The sequence below is a fragment of the Eleginops maclovinus genome, chromosome 9 (genome assembly GCF_036324505.1).
Source record: "Eleginops maclovinus isolate JMC-PN-2008 ecotype Puerto Natales chromosome 9, JC_Emac_rtc_rv5, whole genome shotgun sequence".
Lineage (NCBI taxonomy): Eukaryota > Metazoa > Chordata > Actinopteri > Perciformes > Eleginopidae > Eleginops > Eleginops maclovinus.
Genome location: NC_086357.1, coordinates 26,329,449 through 26,350,373, shown reverse-complemented (window position 1 = coordinate 26,350,373; position 20,925 = coordinate 26,329,449). Strand labels below are relative to the sequence as shown.

At 43.6% G+C, this 20,925-nt stretch overlaps 1 protein-coding gene across 2 annotated transcripts; it reads right to left on the bottom strand.

Moving 5' to 3' along the window:
• Nucleotides 1-617: 617 nt before the first annotated feature.
• Nucleotides 618-20,201, bottom strand: LOC134869254 (cortexin-1-like). Of its 2 annotated transcripts, XM_063890741.1 has the most exons (3): nt 20,147-20,199; nt 11,465-11,572; nt 618-5,376 (listed from the first exon to the last, which is right to left on the bottom strand). In XM_063890741.1, the coding sequence occupies exon 3, from the start codon at nt 4,480-4,482 to the stop codon at nt 4,096-4,098; it is 387 nt and encodes a 128-aa protein (XP_063746811.1). In that variant the 5' UTR covers nt 4,483-5,376; nt 11,465-11,572; nt 20,147-20,199; the 3' UTR covers nt 618-4,095. The 2 variants fall into 2 exon arrangements, with proteins under 2 accessions (XP_063746811.1, XP_063746812.1); XM_063890742.1 differs by lacking the exon at nt 11,465-11,572 and having other exon boundaries at nt 20,147-20,201.
• Between the last annotated feature and the right edge of the window lie 724 nt (nt 20,202-20,925).

Below are 20,925 nucleotides of genomic sequence, written 5' to 3'. Positions count from 1 at the left end.
TATGGAACTAAGAGTGTCACGGTGGAATAAAAAGGCAGGTTTTTGTTGGTTCAGGTAAAACAGTTTCTCATCCTCTGAAGTTAATGGGGTACGAAGTTACGACAGGAAACTAGACAACCGTAATACTCCCCTCTCAGATGCTAGAAACCACTAACGAGGGTCAAGTTTCTGTCAAGGTAGTAATAAATTACGTCGATATGGACACCAGTAGGAAACGAGACCATGGACCCCAGTAGGAAACGAGACCATGGACACCTGTAAGGCAACAGGACCATGGACACCTGTAAGGAAACAGGACCATGGACACCTGTAAGGAAACAGGACCATGGACACCTGTAAGGAGACTTGTGAGAAGAAGGGTGACAACAACAAATATGGGAGGTGGAAGATCTTCTTTCACCTACTGTGGGTCAACCAATGACAAACGAGGATGCTTTAGCTACGAAAAACATTTGTTATCAATAGTACAATCCCGGGGTCTGCTCGGACTTTGAATTCTCCTCAACCTGTTAGAATTTTGGTGTGTGTGTGTGTGTGTGTGTGTGTAACAAAAGTGAGACAAGGTGACAAATAAGTAGCAATCATTTATTGAATTTCCAGTGGAAATCAGGTAGAATAAAGGGTTTTTCACTGTTTTTGTTTTTAAAAAACAAAGCAGATCAAGTCAGAAAAATATGCAATTACAAAAACACAAGAAGAAGACCCCAGCTCATCGTCCTTCTAAGACCTGGCGGCACGACTAGAAATCCACAGTAAGAGGACGGAAGGAAAGATAGCAAAAAGGAGACTCCCCAAACTCGAGTCAGGAATAGAAAAATAAAGCTTTCTCTTCGCCTAAAGGTTGCTGTTTGCTTCATCGACACAGGGACCAACGCAAAGCACACAACCAGAGAACAGAAACTCTACTTGCAGTAATAAGAGATTATAGTTTCAGTATGGCTTCCCAGTTACAGACACAGTGACACACAAACAGACGACATGTTATGGAGACACAAACACAAAGCTGAAAAGGTTCATAAAACTGCAGTGCTGCTCCAGGATCAATCCAAAAATAAAAGGTGAGGACTTGTTGCTCCTTGATCAGCACCTGGATGCTTTACGATGGACATTTGTATTAAAGGGGCGTCTGCTTAAGTGTAAACTCCTTCATTTAAAGGGGACATATCATGCTCATTTTAAGGTTCATACATGTATTAAGGGTTTTTCAAAGAACATGTTTACGTGCTTAATGTAAAAAAAACCCATAATCTTTCTTCTTTAATAAACATGCTTTCACCCTCTGTCTCAAACGCGCCGTTTTAGCGCCTGTCCCTTTAAGACCAACTCCTAAAAAAGCCTAGTCTGTTCTGATTGGCTTATGTGTCGTGAAATTGTGGGGGAGGTATTGTCGTTACCCGTTCCGTACCAGGAAGTGCTCCTGACTTTGAGAAAATGGGCCTTTTTCTCAATTTGCGTTCTTGTCTGTGCTCGTGTTCTTGAGAAACGTCATCTCTTGCTGCCCAAGTACTGTCCCAAACCCAAGTTCGCTTTCACCAAGAACGGATAAAGTTCCCGGATGTATTCGCGGAAATGTTCTCGACACGCCCATTTTACCAAGGATGCATCGGATGCTAACTTGTGTTAACCCGGCAGCGAATATATCCCAGCATTCATTTCGGCATTCAATCGAGGAGCGGAAAATTACTCGACGCCATTGAAACACGGTACGTTTTTACTATTTTCGTATGCTATTTCATCACTACAAATTCACTTTGAGGCGAGAAATCAAGTGTTTAGATTTCAAATATGAGCAGTTTTACGAAAATCGATGGCGAATTTTTTCTCAAAGTCAGGAGTCACGATACTACAACTTCCGTATCAGTCCGTGACGTCACCCGGCCCAGTCCCGCTTTTTCACATTGGGGAAAGAGACGTCTGTAAATCGGTGGGTCATTTTCTAAACCAAATAAACTACCACGTATGAACCCTTTTATAGCCCTCATTAAAAATAGTATGTACTTAAAGTTGTGAAATGCGCTAAAAGCTGATGTTCTCAAAGCGGGAGATCGGGGGCGGGGCTTAATGGGAACTCAACTGCGCATGCTCCGTGCTCGTTAGCCCGGCATGATGGGTAATTTGTGACGTTTCGCTCTTGAGAATCTCAGGCCATTTTGTCTTCATGCAGCTCTCGTAGGATTTAACCAGGTCCCGCCTCCAACGCAGGATCCAGTTCTTGTTGGGTTTTGCGCATGTGCGAATACGCCGCTAGTTCCCATGATGCTCACTGAAGTATGTTGAAGCAATTTACGGCAGTTTTCTGGGATTTCAATAAACTAACTTGGTTTGATTAGTTATAAAATAGAAGACTTAAATTGGTTAAAATAAAATAAACCCATTCTCTCTTGTTTTGGTGAAGAATGTTTAAGATATGGAGCTCATTTCGTCACGTATAAACAAAGAAAAGCTAGTCAAATGTTTGCATAGCTTAAATAAAATAATCAATTAATCAATTAAATATATCAAGGTACATTTATTAAGCTTTGCATTTTTGTAAAGATGTGTTATCAATACAAAGTGATCTAAAAAAGGCTTTCGTAAACACATGTTTTATTATGATCTATTTTATTTCTTTTTCTTTGTCTATAAGGCCTTCAGCTCGATAGTATTTTATCCATGGGATGTTTGTGTGTGTTTCGATAGAGTTTCTCAACAACACTGTAAACCATTATTTGCGCGCGGGATCGGGTTTCCGGTAGCCTACACATCGGGTAGTGACAGGTATATTTGAATGAATCTCCATGTGATATAAAAGTACAGCAACATCTGAAGGTCATGTTTTCTGGTGAAGCTGCTCACTAAACATGTTGGGTTCGTAGGCACTCCAAATGTACTTTCCCCTTGATATGTCCCCTTTAACGTCTGCTCCTTTTCTATCGTTGAGGTTATAAACTATGCCGTGAGTGAAGGTGATCTTCCCCAAACACGCTTTGAGTCTAAATACTGGCAAGCTGTGGCGTTAGGAAAACCTAGCCATAAGGTGGAGCGTGTTGGACGGGTACAGGAGGTCCAGGTTAAGGCAGCTGTGCAGCTCATTATTTCTGTCCTTCACGGTGCAACATCTGGGGGTTTGTTTCGCAGAGGTGGTATGCTACCTGCAGAGGGGTGACCAGATGATAACGGGTGTCATTCGGGACAAGGGAGTCGGGAATGCCCTCCAGAATGAACACTATATTAATCATAGTATGTTTAGTTCCTGCAGAAATGCTTTGTTTGGATCCAGTAAGGCAGCAATGATCTCTGGGTAATTCCCTCCTCAAACCGTATGGTTCCTGCAGATCTGGGCTCAATGTTAACTTACTTCTGGGGCCCCATGTCAGCAAGGGAACGTTTAATTTACCCCCAATATTTTCAATTAAACCTCAGATCTATTGGGCAAGGGTTAAAGAAACTACGACTGCCATGAACTGTCTGTGTGTGGGAAACACCAGAATAATTCCCACAGTGTTGAGAAGAAACTTTAATCAAGTACTTAAGTACAATCTGGAGGTCAATGTACTTTAGATAAGTATTTCCTACTTCTACTACACTACGATTTGGAAGCAGATATTGTACTTCTTACTGTATGTAGAGTAATGAACTCTTCTGGCTGAAAAACACTGAAATGTTGACTTTAATTATATGTATTGTCAGCAGGTTTCACATAACTATATTAGGTTAATTCAAAGTAATGTTACGTTTAAATAGTTTCAACTAGATAATATTGCTTTCAACTAACAGTATCTGAAATCTGTTGACTTAATACATTTCATCAAAGTCAACGTCTCAGTTTCTTCAGTGTTAGTAACTTGCAGTATTTCTCCACTGTGGTATTAGTATTTTTCACTTGAGTAAAGGTTCTGATTACCCAAGAATGACGGATTATTTAATGTTGTATTCGGCTAAAAACAACTCGGATTGAATCTAAGTTTTGGGACAAACAGTCTTGGTAATTGGGACAGTCCCGGGTGTCTGGTCCCCCCATCCTGCAGATTCCTATATACACCAGTACATTGTAAACCTCCTGAGTGCATTCACACCATTATACATGAACTGTGTAGGGAAATATCTCCCCCCCCCTTACACCAGTGCATAATCGAACTGGCCCCTCTCCAGCCCCTCCTTGTGGTCAGTCCAGGATGATGCAGGCATGCGGCTGTAGGGGTCCAGCAGGATCCTGAAGCACCTGACCAGCAGGAAGACCAGGAAGAGCATGAGGAGGCCTACGCAGGCCAGGGCGGTGCGCTGCTCATTGTCCACGCCGACCAGGGCGAGGGGGGGGCTGCTGCTGCCACCGCCGCCACCAGCGCTGCTGGGGAGGGAAGAGCCGGCCGGGGACAGCAGCAACTCGTAGTCAAGTGTGGGAACATCGTTCATCCTCCACGGGGCCCGGAGGCACGGCTTACACACTGACTTGATGATGGGCGTGTTGGGAGGAGGGGCGGAGAAGGAGGGGAAGGTGTTCATCTGGGGTGGTGAGGACGGAAAACCACCTGCCTTATAAGAAGGTTAATATCGGGGTTTCTCTTCTGCTCAGGGCCTTAATAAGAAGTTTGCTCAGTAGTAAGAAAGCAAAACATATCGTCAAGGTCAGAGAGTGCTGTGAAAATATCTATAAATGTGTGTATGCTGTTCTTCTACACACACACACCTTCCTCCCAATGTGTTTTCAAATCTAGGTCAGTCAAAGTGGTGTGACCCAGAAAGGGCTGACACAATGTGACACACACACACACGCTTTTTTAGTGAACTACTTTCTAGCACCACACATCTTTAAGGAAGTGACTAACAGTGTAATGATGGCTTTTCTGAGTGGAGTAACCGTGCCTGAGGCGGAGTGATGTTTCCAAAGTGTTAATCAGGCCAGAGGTGCCACTTAAGCTTTCATTCTCAAATCAGATGTGACTTCTTCTTCTTCTTCTTGACGATGCAAACAACACGTGTCAGAGAATAGTGTGCAGATTGGGTATATCTGTTTAAACAACAGGCCGGCAACACCAGGTGTGTGCATGTGTCTAATTAGAGCCAGCGGTCAGCCACGCTGCATATAAAAAAGGACCGAGCATCACTTTTGTAAATGTGGCATGCTAAATGTGACATTTTGCCATGATAAGTGCTTCCAATGTGGGTCAACGCTATCAAAAAGCATTCAAACAAGTCGAAAGAACGTCCTCTTTTGACAGGAAAAGCAACAGAAGGTAGAAAAATGAATCTTCAAAGGAGGTCAGCCTCGTACGTAGTCAGTTTTGAATTGAAAAGCTTCTTAATCTAGTTTGATCTTCAGTGTTTTGAATGCTGATTCTTCAGCAGGCATGACGTGCTGTCATCAGATGTTCCCGGTTGCAGTTCCTATAGAACCGCCTGAAAGAAGAAAAGACATCTGGTTACAAAAGCATTGAGATAATTGTCCACACATGTCACTAACAAGCTCTAATGAGGACATTTCAAATGCCAATTCATCCCTTAAAATGAAACTACAGGTGTGGAAGCCACGGTAATATTGGGCGTGCAAAATCGACCTTATCTTATCGCAAACACACTTTTCTTTGCATTTATTAACCTGTCATTTTCTTATATATGTTCATGTGCAATGCTACATTTAATACAGGCACAGAGGGCAGCTAAGGGGTCCTTCAGGTGAAACGCAGAAGAGGTAAAGGCATCATTTATTCAACCTAGCTGACAATATGCAGCCAACGGATGTCCTTTGTGTGTTTCAGGGTCTTTAGTCCATGAAAATATTTGTGTTTTGTGCCAGTCTGCTCTGGTTAGCTGGCCGGCAGCTGTGATTGGTCAACCGCTTCGAGAAGTCCCGCCCCTTAGCCTATAACGTACAATGTGTTGACACGCTAGCCAATAGAAGCACTAGAAAATGTCACTATTTTCCGGAAGTAGTCTAATGGAGGTGTTTCAGGTGGGTGGAGGAACTCCCTCCCCACAGGTACTTTAGCCTCTGCAGACCATTTACATGCACTCAAACCTCACACACACTACAGGAAAGGGAAGCATAATAGGGCCTCTTTAAAGTCACGCGCACCTGGAGTCCCTCTTGTCTCCAGGTGTGCATCACACACGCTTTCCTTGATTGTTCCTAATGCGAACCGGCAGTAGAGGATTAAGTCATTCCTTCGTCATGATCACCCCCCTACGCTCAATAAGTAACACTGACACGAGCCACCTGTGGGGTGCGGGGTAATGACTCAATTAGTTAGCTGATTACAGCCGCATTAGTAATGAACGCGTGATTAAAAACACTGACACCGCATTACATCACCGCCCATCTGTCAGTGCACTGTTACAAAGGGCCATTTGTTCACTTGTTGACGCCCCCCCCCCCCCAGAGTGTTGAAGACCCTCATCAATAATCCAAAATCATGTCTCCCCCGGCGGACTGGGTTTCAAATCCCGGAGGAAACGAAACACGCAAACCATTTTTACCTGGTCTGAAGAGAGGGATGGTTTGCTTTGTGATACCAGAGAGTGTGTGTGTGTGTGTGTGTGTGTGTTGCAAACAGGAAGGGATGTTAATTGAAAGCTAATTAAAGATTTAAGGAGGGGAAATGGTCAGAGTTTACAGTGAGCTGGTTATTGGTTATTGTCCGGAGAGGATTATGGGATGGAGAGAGAGAGAAGACAAAGACAGACGGGGAACTCAATGCATCTTAACGAGGGATGATCGTTATGGATTCCAGATAACTTCACGTCGTATTTTATATTTGATATTTGAAGGTGAGAAAGTGTGGATGGATGAATTATCCCTGACCACATGTTCATGACATCCATCCTATCATCATGTCTTCAACCAACCACCGAACACGTCTGTCTCTGCAGCTGGAGGGGACTCATTTTGATAGAAAGGTCAATCTGAAAACTAGCAGCAGCAGTTGTGCTGTCTTCCTCTGAAACTGCGAAACAATGTCCACATCGCTGGCAACGGTTTGACTCTTAATGAACCAGTTCTTCCTCTTCCTCACCCATTCTTCTTCTTCGCTGCCCTTGTTCAGTCAATAAAATAAATATGAAAAATCAGCCGACAATTGATATATAAAAGTTTAGACACCAGCCTCACATTTATAGGTCTGGTGTATATTAAGCCTCGCTGATCGTGATCAAAATCTGAGAAAAGGGGGAGAGGAAAAGCAGCTGATGGAGACTGAATGGAGGTACAGATGGAGCAGAGGTTACTGTGGTGAGCGGGCAGCAGTTCAGAGGAAAGAGGAGAGGTTAGGCTTTAACTGCACACACTCTGCACACACACTTTGCTCAGCATGACCACAACACACCTTTTCATCTCTTCCTCTCTTTCTGCTGCCAGCCTGAGTGTGTGCATCGACTGCCCTGGAGACTCGGGCGGACAGCAGAACGACACAACAGGGAGGTGTGTGTGTGCGTGTGTGTGTGAGCTTGTCGCTTCCTGTGACGGATGTGAGTCGCCCAAAATAGGTCAGGAACCTTGTGATTGTGGTGAAGGACATCAGAACACTGTGACACATCTGCAGCTCAGATCAGAAAATCCTTCCAGCTGTTTTCTGCTGCTGTGAGAGTTTCATCCTGACGGCAGCAGAAAACCTACTGCATGGTCACATTTCAAGGTTTCATGTTGTTGTTGTTGTTGTTGTTGATGTTGTTTAGCAATTCATCTATTGCTATGAATTCAAAACCTCTACTTTCATAAACAAAATGCATTGGATTGTGTGTGTGTGTGTGTGTGTACTGTTCCTGATTATGAAGAACAATCTGATTAAATATATTTTACTTGACTTTGTTTGATATAAAGAGGTAATACGTACTCAAATATTTTCAGGGTTAATACAAGATCCTGCAGGACAGATGGTTAATGCACAGGGAAAACACTTTAGTGTAACACACACACACACACACACACACTGTTAAAATGACCCATAAAAAAGTACATTTCTGGCGACACTTTCTGAATACTTTGCTAAAAGTACACACACACCTCCTCCTCTGATCCTTCACACACTGTACTTTTTTAGTGGCACCATTATCAATCACTGTCTCATCACGGAGAGAGAGATGAATGGAGTGACAGAGGAGAGAGAAAGCACGGGATGCCTCTGACGTTCATGATGGTGTTCAAAAGCAGGAACATAATCACCTCTACATATTGTTTATTGATTCATTCAAGCAGTCACCAACAGCAGTAAATGTAAAACACACAGAACGGTCGATTCATAAAGAGGAGGTGTGTGTGTGTGTGTGAATAAGTTATTGGGAGGTGGAGGGAGGACAGACATTGCTCAGCTTATTTTCCTCCTCGTTAGGTCTCTCGCTCCCACCATCAACCTCCATCAGCCTCACACACACACGTCCATCAGCCTTCGTCCCGCTCCACTCGCATTAGTTCACGCTCGCTCCATTTCTCCTGCAGGACACTTCCCTGAAAGCACTGATGAGACCCCTGAGATGAAGGCACTCGTCAGTCTTCATCAGAAAGACTTTAAATGGACACATTTAAACACTCTCTCTCTCACTCTCACTCTCACTCTCACTCTCACTCTCACTCACACACACACACACATTCAAAAACTCAAACGCACACACATGTGATCCTTGAAAATGCTGAAAAGTCGGTAAAAGACCACCTACTCTCACCTACTGTAGAGACAGAGATTCTCACACACACACACACACACACACACACACACACACACACACACACAGTCTCACTTCCTCACAGAGCCATTGATCAAGCGAGCGTTGACAGAACTCATCAGGGTTAATGAAATGAAGAGAGCTGAAAAGAATTTAGTTACCTCTCAGGTGACCAGGGTGTCACCTTTACCCTCCTCTATCTCATCCCCCGCACGCACACACACACACACACACACACACACACACACACACACACACACACACACACACCTTTAACCCCAGTGCCTATTTGAATATCGGTTAATCTGCCCATTGCTTTTTGGAGTATTTGCTTGGTCTTAAAAATTCTCTTATAATATTCACTTTATTATGATGTAAACACTTCAGAAAGGAGGTTGTCTCGCTCTGATTGGCTGAGACGAGAAATGCACCAAGCTGCTCTCAGTTCCTAGTCAGGAGCCACCAGGTGATCCTCATGAACCTCCAATCCACTCAGGGGACATTCAGCTGTAATAAATCGGGGAAAAACTAAATGTACCAGGAGCTGAGGGACTGTGATAAAAGGCTCCCAAATTAAAGTGCTATTCAAACACTTTGAGGCCAATTAAAGGTCATGTATTAACAGTCATCAATTTAAGGACGTAGATAAAAACACACAGATTTGGGGACTTTTCCACCCTAAAATGCTGACATGTTGACTCTTGGATGTGTGTCTCTCAAAGGGATACTAGGGGTGACACCATTTTCAAAGTAAAAGGCACGATCTGTTCATGGTGGGAACCACAGATCACCAGTGTCCTCAGCACTCAGGCACCCAGTGAGCCAGCCTCCACAGGGTTCAGCAGAGACGGCCTGATTTTTCATTATTTATAGCCCGAGTAAAGCCCCTCTCTAAAAGTAATTAAACTCTAGAAACAAAGAGAAAGGGAGTCTAAGGAAGAGTGAGGGAGGGAGAGGGAAGGTAAATGTTAGCAGCCTCAGCCTGCTGGGAATTGAATTAACCCTTTCCAATTTACTGCTTATAAAGATAAAGGGGACCTGATGAAGAAGGGGGGAGGGGGGGGGCTGCACGACACCCTCAGGAGGGTTTCCTCCCCTTATATCTCTAAACCGGCCAAAGGACACATTGTGTTTGCTGTAAGGCTACAACGAATGAAAAATGTCAGAGTCCAAATACCTTGTTTTGAAAGTCCACTGCACAAGAATATTTGGTTCACTTTGATATTAAACAGAAAAAAGCAGGACATTCTCACATTTCAGATCAACTTCTGCATCAAACCTGTTCTTAGCTTCATATTTCCATTTAGTGGCTCTCCTGGGACATGTCTCCATGCTCTAATGTTCAAAAAGCTCTTTATGTTTCTCATACTGCCTGTGCTGCAGCACCTCTTTCACCCTCTGTCTGAAACCAGAGCCCAGTCTGCTCTGATTGGTTAGCTGGCCCGCTCTGTTGCGATTGGTAAACCATTTAGAGATGTCCCGCCCATTAGCCTCTCACGTACAATGTGTTGGGAGCGCTAGCCAATAGAACGTGAGTGTTACAAAGTGATGTCACTATGTTCAGGAAGTAAACAAAGCAGTCCAATGGAGAGAAACTCAGATTTTAGCCTTTGTAGGCCATTTACATGCACTAAAACCCATATAACACTCTACAGGAGAAGGGGAAACCCCCCAAAAAGCATAATATGGCCCCTTTAAGACGTTATGCTAAGTATAAACTAATTACAAAGGGAGCTAAACGATGTCCACACGCTCAGGTGGGTACCCCCCCTTTCATCCCTAATAAAGTAAAGCTGTTCACACACAAACAGGAACTCAGAAACTGCTCGTGCTGCATTGTCTGGTGAATTCCTCAGTGGAAAAGTATTGATACCATCCATCATTAGGCCTCATTGATCCGTTTTATTCTCTGCTCGCTGTGATTTGTAGGTGTTTGTCTGCGCTCATTTGTCACCTCGGGGAGCTGACGCCCGCCGAGTGTCTGAGGCTAACGAGACGATGGGGACCGGGTCACCTTGAGCGGCGAACAACAACACATCTCACACTTGATCTGTCCTTCATGTACATACCTCTCCAGGGACAGAATGTATCCCGCTTTGACACAGACTTGGTATTGCTGCACAATTCCAACCGAAACGATGAATTCAACCCATACTGATGTCACTGAATACGATTAGTGTCATTGATTTAAGAGACAGAATATGTTGTTATTGTGAAAAAAGAATCACTACTTTCTGCGTGTAAACCGTGCCAAAACTGGACCAAATTTGTAGCAAGGCTTACATTGTTCGTAACAAACCTTTGCATCAAACTTCAAGCTGAAAATACGGGTCTTTTTCCCCTGAATTCCGTGCATTCATAATTTCCCTGTCTTGTCCATGCATTTCAAGCGGATATAAGTCAAAAACCTTGATTGCAATTCATATTTTATTACCTGTGCAGCACTAATGTACATAAGCTTTACCATATGTTTCCTAATACATGTTTTAAAGCAGACGACTTTTGAGATCAACAACCTTTTAGCCCAAAGACGGAGAAGGAAATTAAGTTAAGTTGCATGTTAAACAGGGAGGCCTTTACCTCTTCCGCAGTTTTTCTGGTGGTTTCTATCACTCAAAAAGACTCAGTACGTCTCACAAGGATCTTCCTATACTTCTGATTACACTACAGCTACTTAGCCAAGATGTTTAAAGTAGCAGTAAGTAGTTCGATGTTATAGCAAGGAGCCGCCAAGGGATTTAGCTGTTGTGTTGGTATTATCAAACAAGAATGAAGCGCCCCGCCCCCGTTCAGTAACTCATGGTTATAGAGGAGCTTAGAAATGATCCATTACCTCAAGTGCACACTTAAATTCATAGACCAAAACACGTCTGTCTTCCAGGTATGTTTAGCCCCTGAGAGAGGAGGTGTCTGTGGAGTCGTTCCTCTTGGGTTGCAGCTCCTAAGAAAAAAAAAAGCTGTCGTCATAATCAGGCCGGCAGACACTCAGCAGCTACAGTAATGGTGATAAAGTTAGGCAATTAAATATTCTGCTGTTACAACACGGCCAGCCATTCGTCTCCCCACGCACTCTTACTTAGGTCAGTGTGTGAGAGAGACAGATTTCACTGTGCGTGTGAATGAGGAGGCAGTGCTGTGAGAGGGGAAAACACTCCAGACTGCTGACCTTTGAAAACCAAAAAGGGTGCAGTGACACAAAATAAATGGCCATACATTATAGATGGGTGTTTCTTTGAGAAGCTGTCCTCTGTCATAAACACATGTACCTTCTCTCTGCTCACTCCCCATCAGTTTGAAGTATGGATCTCAGGGCCGGGTAGAGAAAAAGTGGCCCACACTTAGATTGAAGTGGAGGAATGAACCGAGGTATAGAGAGAATGCAGCTGTGCACAGATGAAGGAGCAATTGGAAAACAAAACAAGCCCTTGTGACGCTCCATTCCCCCTTCAGAGCTGCCGACTATCTATCATTTTATCTCCAGCTGATTTGAACACGCAGTCCATTTTCCCTATCAGCATATTTAGGGATTTCAAGGTCACTCCTGCATCAATATTCAAGATTCTAGATCAGTATTTATTTTGTACAAGAATAGCTTTCCCTAAATACAAAGAGGCCTGATTCAGTTTTGAGTTGCCGAGCAGAAAGTCTTGCCTTGCAGTCTCCTGTTGTGTGAAGCAGCTCGTCTTCAGTCAGATTGTATAGAAGTCTACGAGAAAATGACCTGACATGGTTTAGTCCCTGTGATGCCAGGAAACAATCTCTCTGTGGGTCAGAAAGGGTTTAATGAGTCCAGAGATATGAAGATGGCGTCAGGTGTCTGGTCAGACGGCAGAGACAGTTTACGGAGAATAACCAGGGGATGGATGTCCGGTGGGTCTGCCAGGGGACGAGTGGCAGGCAGCAGGCTGACACTGAGACTGAGATTTCTGATCCTTTCTTTTACTCTCCTTTCTCTGGAGAGGAAGGAAAGAAACTCTGGATCTATTTGTTGTTTGAGGTGCAATATATGACTCAGCAGCTTTAAGACATGAACTGTTATTTTCTGCTTCGCTCTGATGCAGTATGTTCACCTGAAAGTGGGCGGGGCTTAATTTAGACAGGAAGTGACGTTAGCGCCTCATGCTATATTTCTCTAGAAACACCCCTGCAGCATGTTGTTCCTTTTTAAATAATAGTCCCATTCAGAGTCAAATAGACAATAAAGCAGGGTCTGATTAAAGGTATCTTGGGATTGACACCAGTTTTATTTTGAAATGTATTTTGCCCTTGTGTCATGTCTTGTTCACTTCCTGTCTCTGTGTTTTCCCGCTGTTTAATTGCCTGCATTTTTTCACCTGTTACCCTTGTGTTTTGGCATGCCCTCTCCAGCTGTATCTTGTCTTTGTGGTTAGTCCTGTGTGTATAAATGCCTTTCCTTCTTTGTATTCTCTGTCAGTTCATCATTCACTGTATTTTCAGTTTTTGCATCGCCACTACATGTTCAGTGTTTGGCTGTACTCCAACCGCTTGTATCACTTTTGCTTACAAAAGAAATGGCGACGCCCGACAAAATGCAATGCATCAAAACAGTAGTCCATAAATCAGTAAGTGATGTCCACTTCTTGAATACAGTCCATGGTTTGACTTCTGATAGGAAAATGCTAAAAAGTAAGTACATTCTGGAGGTTGTACCTGTTGCTCATTAGGACTATCAAACCATTCAAGTGCATGCGTCTAGTCAAAATGACACGGACACTAAGGTACATGGAAAGATGTGAACTTTTTGAAAAATGGTCAAATGTATACAGTACGTTCTAGGGAGGCTGGGGCTCAGCGGGATAGTGTGTTTATCTTCAGCTCAGGGGAGCACTGGTTCAATCCCCACTGCTGTCAGCAAGTCGTTGTTTCCCTGGGCGAGACACTTCACCTCAAATGGCTCCTGTGGGGGTTGCCCACAGTGTAGAGTGTAGGTAAGCCCTATTGTAATATTATTTTAGGCGCCTTTGTTGACACCCAAGGACCCCGTACAATTTGTGAAATATGCTAAGAGGTAAAAGCGACAGATTGTGTGCTATATAAACGCTAAACCAGTACTTTCTCTTTCTCCGGATGCTTCTATGATTCACGGGTCACACGAGGGGACAGAGATTACGCCTCGGCATCATTTCACAGACTCATAAGACCTTTATCTGAGATCTAAGAAAATCACATCTAGTCTCTGTGTCTGCGGCAGCCTGAGCAATGAAGTAATAAAACATAATAACGGCAATAAAACGTAATAAAGAAAGACTAAATGCAGACGCTCACAGAGGGGAGCTATTTTGTGGATTTTATTTCCCCGAGTCATGAACTCTAAATGTGACTTTTGTCTTTGGTTATGAAAACCCCCCGGGGTCTGACTCGAAGGGAAACAGATTCCTGAGACACATTTGTCGCCTGCAGCCATTTAAATCTCTGACAGGCAGCAAAACACACCACGTTCCTCTGCTTCACCCCCACCACCTCCACTTTAAACGACTCTCTCATATCTGACCGTCACATCCATCAGCCGCCATATTTCCATCACTGCTTCCCTCTTTATGAAATAATCGACCCAACCTCTTTCTTCCTTTTTCTCCTATCAAGGTGGACTAACGTCATCCCAGTGTTATCCACATATTACAGACGTTAAGTATTCACCAACGACAAGCGCTTGCTTTTTTCTTTATGAAATAAGAAGGAGGGCTCTACCCACCTTCTGTCTATAAAAAAAAAGCCCTCTTTGTCCCGACAGTCAGGGTGTGAAGTCGTGTTTTTCCCTAATAATATCTCTATATTTGAGACTCTATCTTGCATGTGAGAGCAGAGAACATATTGGACCCAAATGCACAAGACTGTTTCTTTAAATCAAAGTCCCTTATTGGCCATTTCTCCCTTAAGTCACAGAGCAGGGCCAGGCAAAACCAAACCAAACGTCTCTCTGAAACTAAACGTCCAACATCAAGACTTATGATAACAACTCAAAGACAAACCAGAACTTAAATACACACAAGACTAGTCACAAGAACAAGACACAGGTTGGGAGGGAAGGAAGGGCACACAACTGAACACTATCAGGTAATCAAACAGGATGTGAAGACAGAGACAGGAAGTACCAGCAGACATGACATTTTTCAAAATAAAATGAGAAGAAAAAGACAGATCTTGATATGATAAAATAAAACAGGGCAAACTAATCTGGATCATAACAGCATTAAAACACACTTATAGAAATGTCTTTTAGTGTGCTCTGTCCCTGTTCATTAAGTAATAATTAAAAGAATAAATACAAATACTATCCTAGACATATTCATCTGCATTAAACCCAAGAATCACAGGCAATACAATTCACAAAATTAGGACAAATCCAACAGGTTAGGAGAGTTAGAGGTATATAAAAGAGGAAAGGTTTCATGTCAAATGTAATTCTGTTCAATTCAGGACATAAAGAGTGTGTAAGTGAGCATGAGAGCCGCTGACATTGCCAATCCAACCCTATAATTCACCTTGAAAGACTCCTTGCTGCTGTCACCAGGGATAACAGTGCAGCAGCACACCGGTGGTGAGGGGAGAGGATGTGAGATGAGGGATGAGGTAAGCTGAGGAGGAAAGGTGGAGAGCCCGAACGGTAATCCCTATGATTCACGTCTGCATTCAGACAGAGGCAGAGGTCTGCGGCTACCCAGGGAGCACTGGGAATCGGGGGGGGGCATCAATCAGATGAAAGTAAGAGGACAGAGGGAAAAGGACAGGTGCCGAGAGAGAGGAGATTCAGGGAGGGTGGAAGTGGGCGTTGTGTGAGTGTGTGTTTGGCAATATGAAAATGTCAGCACTCCTAAAGTCAGAAGGCAGCACTCTCCTTCCGTCAAGCATCAAGCCATTCTGTCAAATCCACAGGGACAGAGAGCCGGGCCGGTGCCAGCCAGTGAACCGCCATGAAGGCCATATTTATATCACATGCCCTGCCCACACAACGCTGGCAGCGCTTACTCTGCAGTCAGCATTCAAAGAAAGTGTGAGACTTTTTCGGGGACGGTAAAAAGAAACGACCCGAGACTGTAAGAACCAGACGGGTCAGGTACTGTGAAGTCATCCAATGGTTCATGGGCGACTGTTTTTTGGAACCAGAAGTTAAAAAAAAAGAGATAGGTGATCATTCTTTGGGTTTACCGCATGTTTACCACATAGACTGTGTATGAGACGTCCTTAATTGGTTAATTGATTACTCTTTTGAAGCCTTGAGTTTGGAATTTTGGTCTTGATTTACCACAACTAGAAGTGAGAGGGTAGAGCTCAGTACTACCAAACACATTTTTAGGCGACAAGACACAATTACAATTAACTTCCAGAGTGAAAACACCTCGAAAGGGTCAACGTTTTAAATGAATACATGGAGAGCACCCAAACTGGAAAACACTGTAGCCATGGGCGAGTGTTAGGAAGCCTTCAATTTGGCTTTTTTTTGGAACCAGAAGTAAATAAAAAAGAACTTGGTGATAATTCTGTGTATAAGACGTCCTTAATTGGTTAATTGATTACTGTTTTACAGCCTTGAGTTTGGCATTTTGGTCTTGGTTTACTACAACGAGAAGTGAGAGGGTAGAACTCAGTACTACCAAACACTGAAAAAATACATGTTTCAGCGACCGAGCACAATTACAATTCACTTTCATAGTGACAACACTTCGAAAGGGTCAAAGTTCGATAGAGCAATACATGGATGGCACCCAAACTGGGAAACACCGTAGCCCCGCGCTGAGGAAAGAAGTCTTTTTGACTAAAGGGGACAATCATTTACTAAAATGAGCATCATGCTGTATAGAAGAAGACCTGAAATAAAGATTGAGACCAAAAGGTAATCAGGAAAATGTTCACGGAGGTCATAAATCAAGTGACATTTTTTCATAGACTTCTATACTTGTTTCTGCAGTAGTAGACGAGCTACAACGATTCGTCAACAAAGCCATTCATTGGATTTGTTTGCCTGACTGTTGGATTTCCTGGATTTGGCCCTGCTTGTTCCTGACTTGAATAAACTGAACCTTTTGAGCATTGGTTGTATCTGATTTGTTGTCTTGGGTTCAAATCCGTACCGGTGAACGTGACTGTTTATCTTTGGGGTTTGGACTGACCGAGCAAGACATTTAAAGATCAACTTGGACTGGCATTACATTTTACCAGGCCCGGATGCTGCCGCTTCCCCGAGACGTCAGCCAGGATGTAAAACAATGCCTTTCAGTCAGCAAATTTCCAAAGCACTTGTAACACACACCCATGAAAATAACACACAGTATCAGGGCGGTAAATCCAGGTCGACCGTTCAGGGAGAAAAGAGAAGCTTTGAATTCTCAACAATGGCAAAGTGCTGATTCAACGCTGGAATAACTTTTGCTCGGCAGGGTGCCGCTGATCCCCACTGACAATTGAAGCCACCAGTTGGACTCCTGAGCACGGATTAAACACGGGAGAGCGGGGATAGAGATCGAAGGTACAGTGAAGCCTTGCAAACCAGAAAAAGGAAAGAGCAAACACACCAGGAGAAAGGAAGAGCTTATCCACACACTTCATGGTCCATCAGCAGATTTCATTCCAATAAGTGAATTGCCCCTCTTCTAGTATTTTCCAGGCGATTTAATATACTGTGCTCAGGGGTCCTATGTGGAGCGGAGACAATAAAATCCCTGCCCCTGTTTCCAAAGGGGCTATAGGGATTGATGAATATTTGATGCCCTATCGTCACCAGGCAATCGCCTCCTCGTCGAGACCTCCAGAAGTCATTTTCCACCGAGGCGGCTCTTTACGGGACGGAGAATAGGAGGTTTATGTGCCATGTTGACACGTTATAGACGGCCAAATTGAATCACGCTCGGTGTGACATTTCTATTATTTCGGGGGTAATGCACTGAAGTGTCGTCAGACGCGCAGGTGATTTCTCGTTCTGAGGGGAAAAGTCATTTCAGAACCGAGCCGTGTAACAGCGTGAAGTTTAAATTATAGCGCTCGTGCAGCAGAGACACTTCCACACAACCATCTGATGAAACGATAACGCTGGTGAGCGATAGAGAATAAAAGAGGGTGAGAGAGATTCTCTGATGTGCTCCGTGTAACACTGTACTCCCTGACAGCGTGTTTCTCCGCGGGGAAACCATTTCCTCCCCAGCTCTTCTTCCAATACAGGTCATGACATGATGACGCTGATAATGAGCTTCCTGCAGATGAGCGTTTCCGTGGCTTGATGGTTACTAATCATAAATGTTTAACTGAGAACGGGTCAATAAAGTAACGTGTGCTCTCATTTCCAAGACAATTTAGCAACCTTTAATGAGAGAACTGCCCTTTGGTTTACCTCTGTCAAGTTTACACTGGGGAATGCTGACCAGGAAATATACTCAAACATATGAAACACGAATTCAGACATTTCTATTTTTGGAAACTATGTTTTATATTCAAACTGTGGAAGTTTATAATAAAGTTATGAAGGTTTGAATATTTTGATGAGGTATTACATCATTACACATCCAAGAAACCGTTTAATCCACTCTTGTTTAGTCGGTCTTTTCTGGGACAGATTCTGCACATTTCCAAGATCATACTTGTATTTTCTGCATGTACTCTGACATGCTTTAATGTTCAGACAGCTCTTTATTTTCCTCATACTGCCTGTGCTGCAGCTACTCTTTTCACCCTCCGTCTGAAACCAGAGCCCAGTCTGCTCTGATTGGTTAGCCGGCCAGCTCTGTTGGGATTGGCCAACCAGTTTACAGATGTCCCGCCCCTTAGCCTATCATGTACAATGCGTTGGAGCGCTAGCCAATAGAAGCATGAGTGTTACATAATGCCACTGAGTTCAGGAAGTAGACAAAGGAGTCCAATGGAGGCGTTTCAGAAAAGGGGGACGGGATTTTAGGCTTACAGACCATTTACATGCACTAAAACTTATAACTCACTGAAGTGAGAGAAGGTAAGTCAAGCAACTATTTTGATAACCAATTAATCCTTTAAGGTACTTTTTTGCAACAACAAAAAGCCAGAATATTGGGTTTTTAGCCTCTCAAATATGGAGATGTCATACTATCTTTGCTTAATTTCATTGTAAAGTTAATATATTTGGGTTTTGGAAAGAAAAATCTGACATTTTTTACCATTTTTAGTGAAAAATCAACAATTATCTGCCAATAAATGTATACAGACAGTAAGTGTTGGCCCTATCTGAGATGTCATTTAACCATGTTATTATGTAACCTTCTGAACCACATGGTTGAGTATTACTCCTCTTCCTTTATTCTGAGACAGTGGACCAGCTCTCGTATCCCTTACACTTTAATCTGAAATCTCAAACTGGTCTCAGAACAGCAGCGGACCTCTGTCCTCTGCTCAACGACCTCCATCCAGATTGTCAGATATCAAAACCTCAGATTACTCATTACCGTTGACAAGACGCGGTTAATTATTCAGCAGTTAGTCCATGTAACATAAGACCATACAGATGGAAGAAGCCAAGGAAGCCTGTGATGCATCCAGCGCCTGACACAGATTTCAGAGTCCCGGTGGATAAATGATGAGGTGGATAGAGCAGAGGAAACATCTCTGTAGCCCAGAGCTGGATCAAATGACACCGTATACCCAAAGAGAGTGGATGACAGAAGTCCATGCAGTGCTTCTGGAGTCACCAGCATCAATTGCAACCCCTAAAAGAGCAACATGTATACTGCTAGTAACAGTGGTGGTTCTACCTGGAACTACACCCCCCCCGCTTCGCCCGTGCCCCAAACCGCTACTGCCTATTAAGCATGTGTGCATGTGTGCTATCCTAATGACCTGCGTGGATATACTTTCTATCTCAGCAGGATAATTCATTCCCTTTTTCTGCTGAAGGTGCCTGGCTCGGGGCTGAAGGGGGGGAAGGGGGATTCTGTCTTGCCATTGTAATTTCATGGCACATTGGGCCAGGATGTGGTAATCTGGTGCCCTCAAATAAATCAAAGTCAGCATGTTTGGTGAAAGGAGTCCCAGCAGATATTCTCACCTTCTAGAATCATCCAAGAACAATCACCATAATATAACGTTTACATGATTAGTCAGCTGTTTCCTTTTTTTGTCTCCTTGCATTTTTGTTGGACTTTTAAATCTCTAGGTCTCGACTTTTTCCAAAACAACACAAACATTGCCTGCTGCTCTTTGACAAAGCTGACTCTTATTGTCAACGTAGCTAAAGTTCATTTGCCATTTATATAAATACAATAAAAACTGGTTTACAACACAGCGAGTGTGGCGACAGGATAACTTGGAAAGTTTCACCCCAAACAAATCGATGACGTAGCTTTAAATTTACAACACACCGCAAAATCTCAGAACTAAACACATGCACGTCAATCTTCCCACTATTACGCAGCACAATCTGCAAAAAAAAATGCATGCACAATACCAATCGATCGTGCCTTCATTTGGCTAATTAAAACCCAAAATGCAGGTATTAAAAGCAGCGTGATGCAAAAAGTGGGGATAATATCACACAAACCTGATCAGGGGTTCCGTACGTGTCCGACCTGAAACTTTGAGCTCCTCTCTCCTTTCTCTCCTCTCTCTCTCTCTCTCCTCCTTCTTCGCTGCTGCTGCTGCTGAGCGTGGCTCTGCGCGGGGACCCGGCGCGAGGCAGGCGGAGGCTCTTAAAGCTCTCCACCCACTCCGGCATCCCGCGCGCTCAGCCAATCACAGAGTGTGCTTTAACACAACCGTGCTTAAACAAGTCAAACACATAGAATACATGTGCTGATGGAAAACAACTCCCTGTGGTTCATTCTGCTGGATGTTTGACACATATTTCAGAGTGCAAGATGTACGTTCCTGATGCACATGGACGTCAGTGCTCCTTGTTTACACTCTGTCCTGCAAACTTAAAACCCAGACCCTAACCTTTATGCTAAAATCCAGATTCAGAGTCAAAGATATGACCAGCGGCGTACACTATGGTGCCGTGGGTTGGGGGCAATTAGGGCCCCTTTAACAATGTGTTGGGCAGAGAATGGATCCATCCCAGTAATTAAGGTTCAGGGCAGAAACACACTTCTAATCCAACATCATCGAGTTAATACAACAGGTGCATAGGAAAGCGATGCGTGTATCTAAGGTTGTGAATAACATCCCACATACTTTGTGACGTATTAGGTCAATATGCCAATCTAATTATCTAACTCTCGAATAATTTATCACACTCATCATAACATGTATGTTTAATGTCCCATGTCAAGGCTTTGATCATGTGACCAGGTGATACCATGTGGGCTTGTCACATCATAA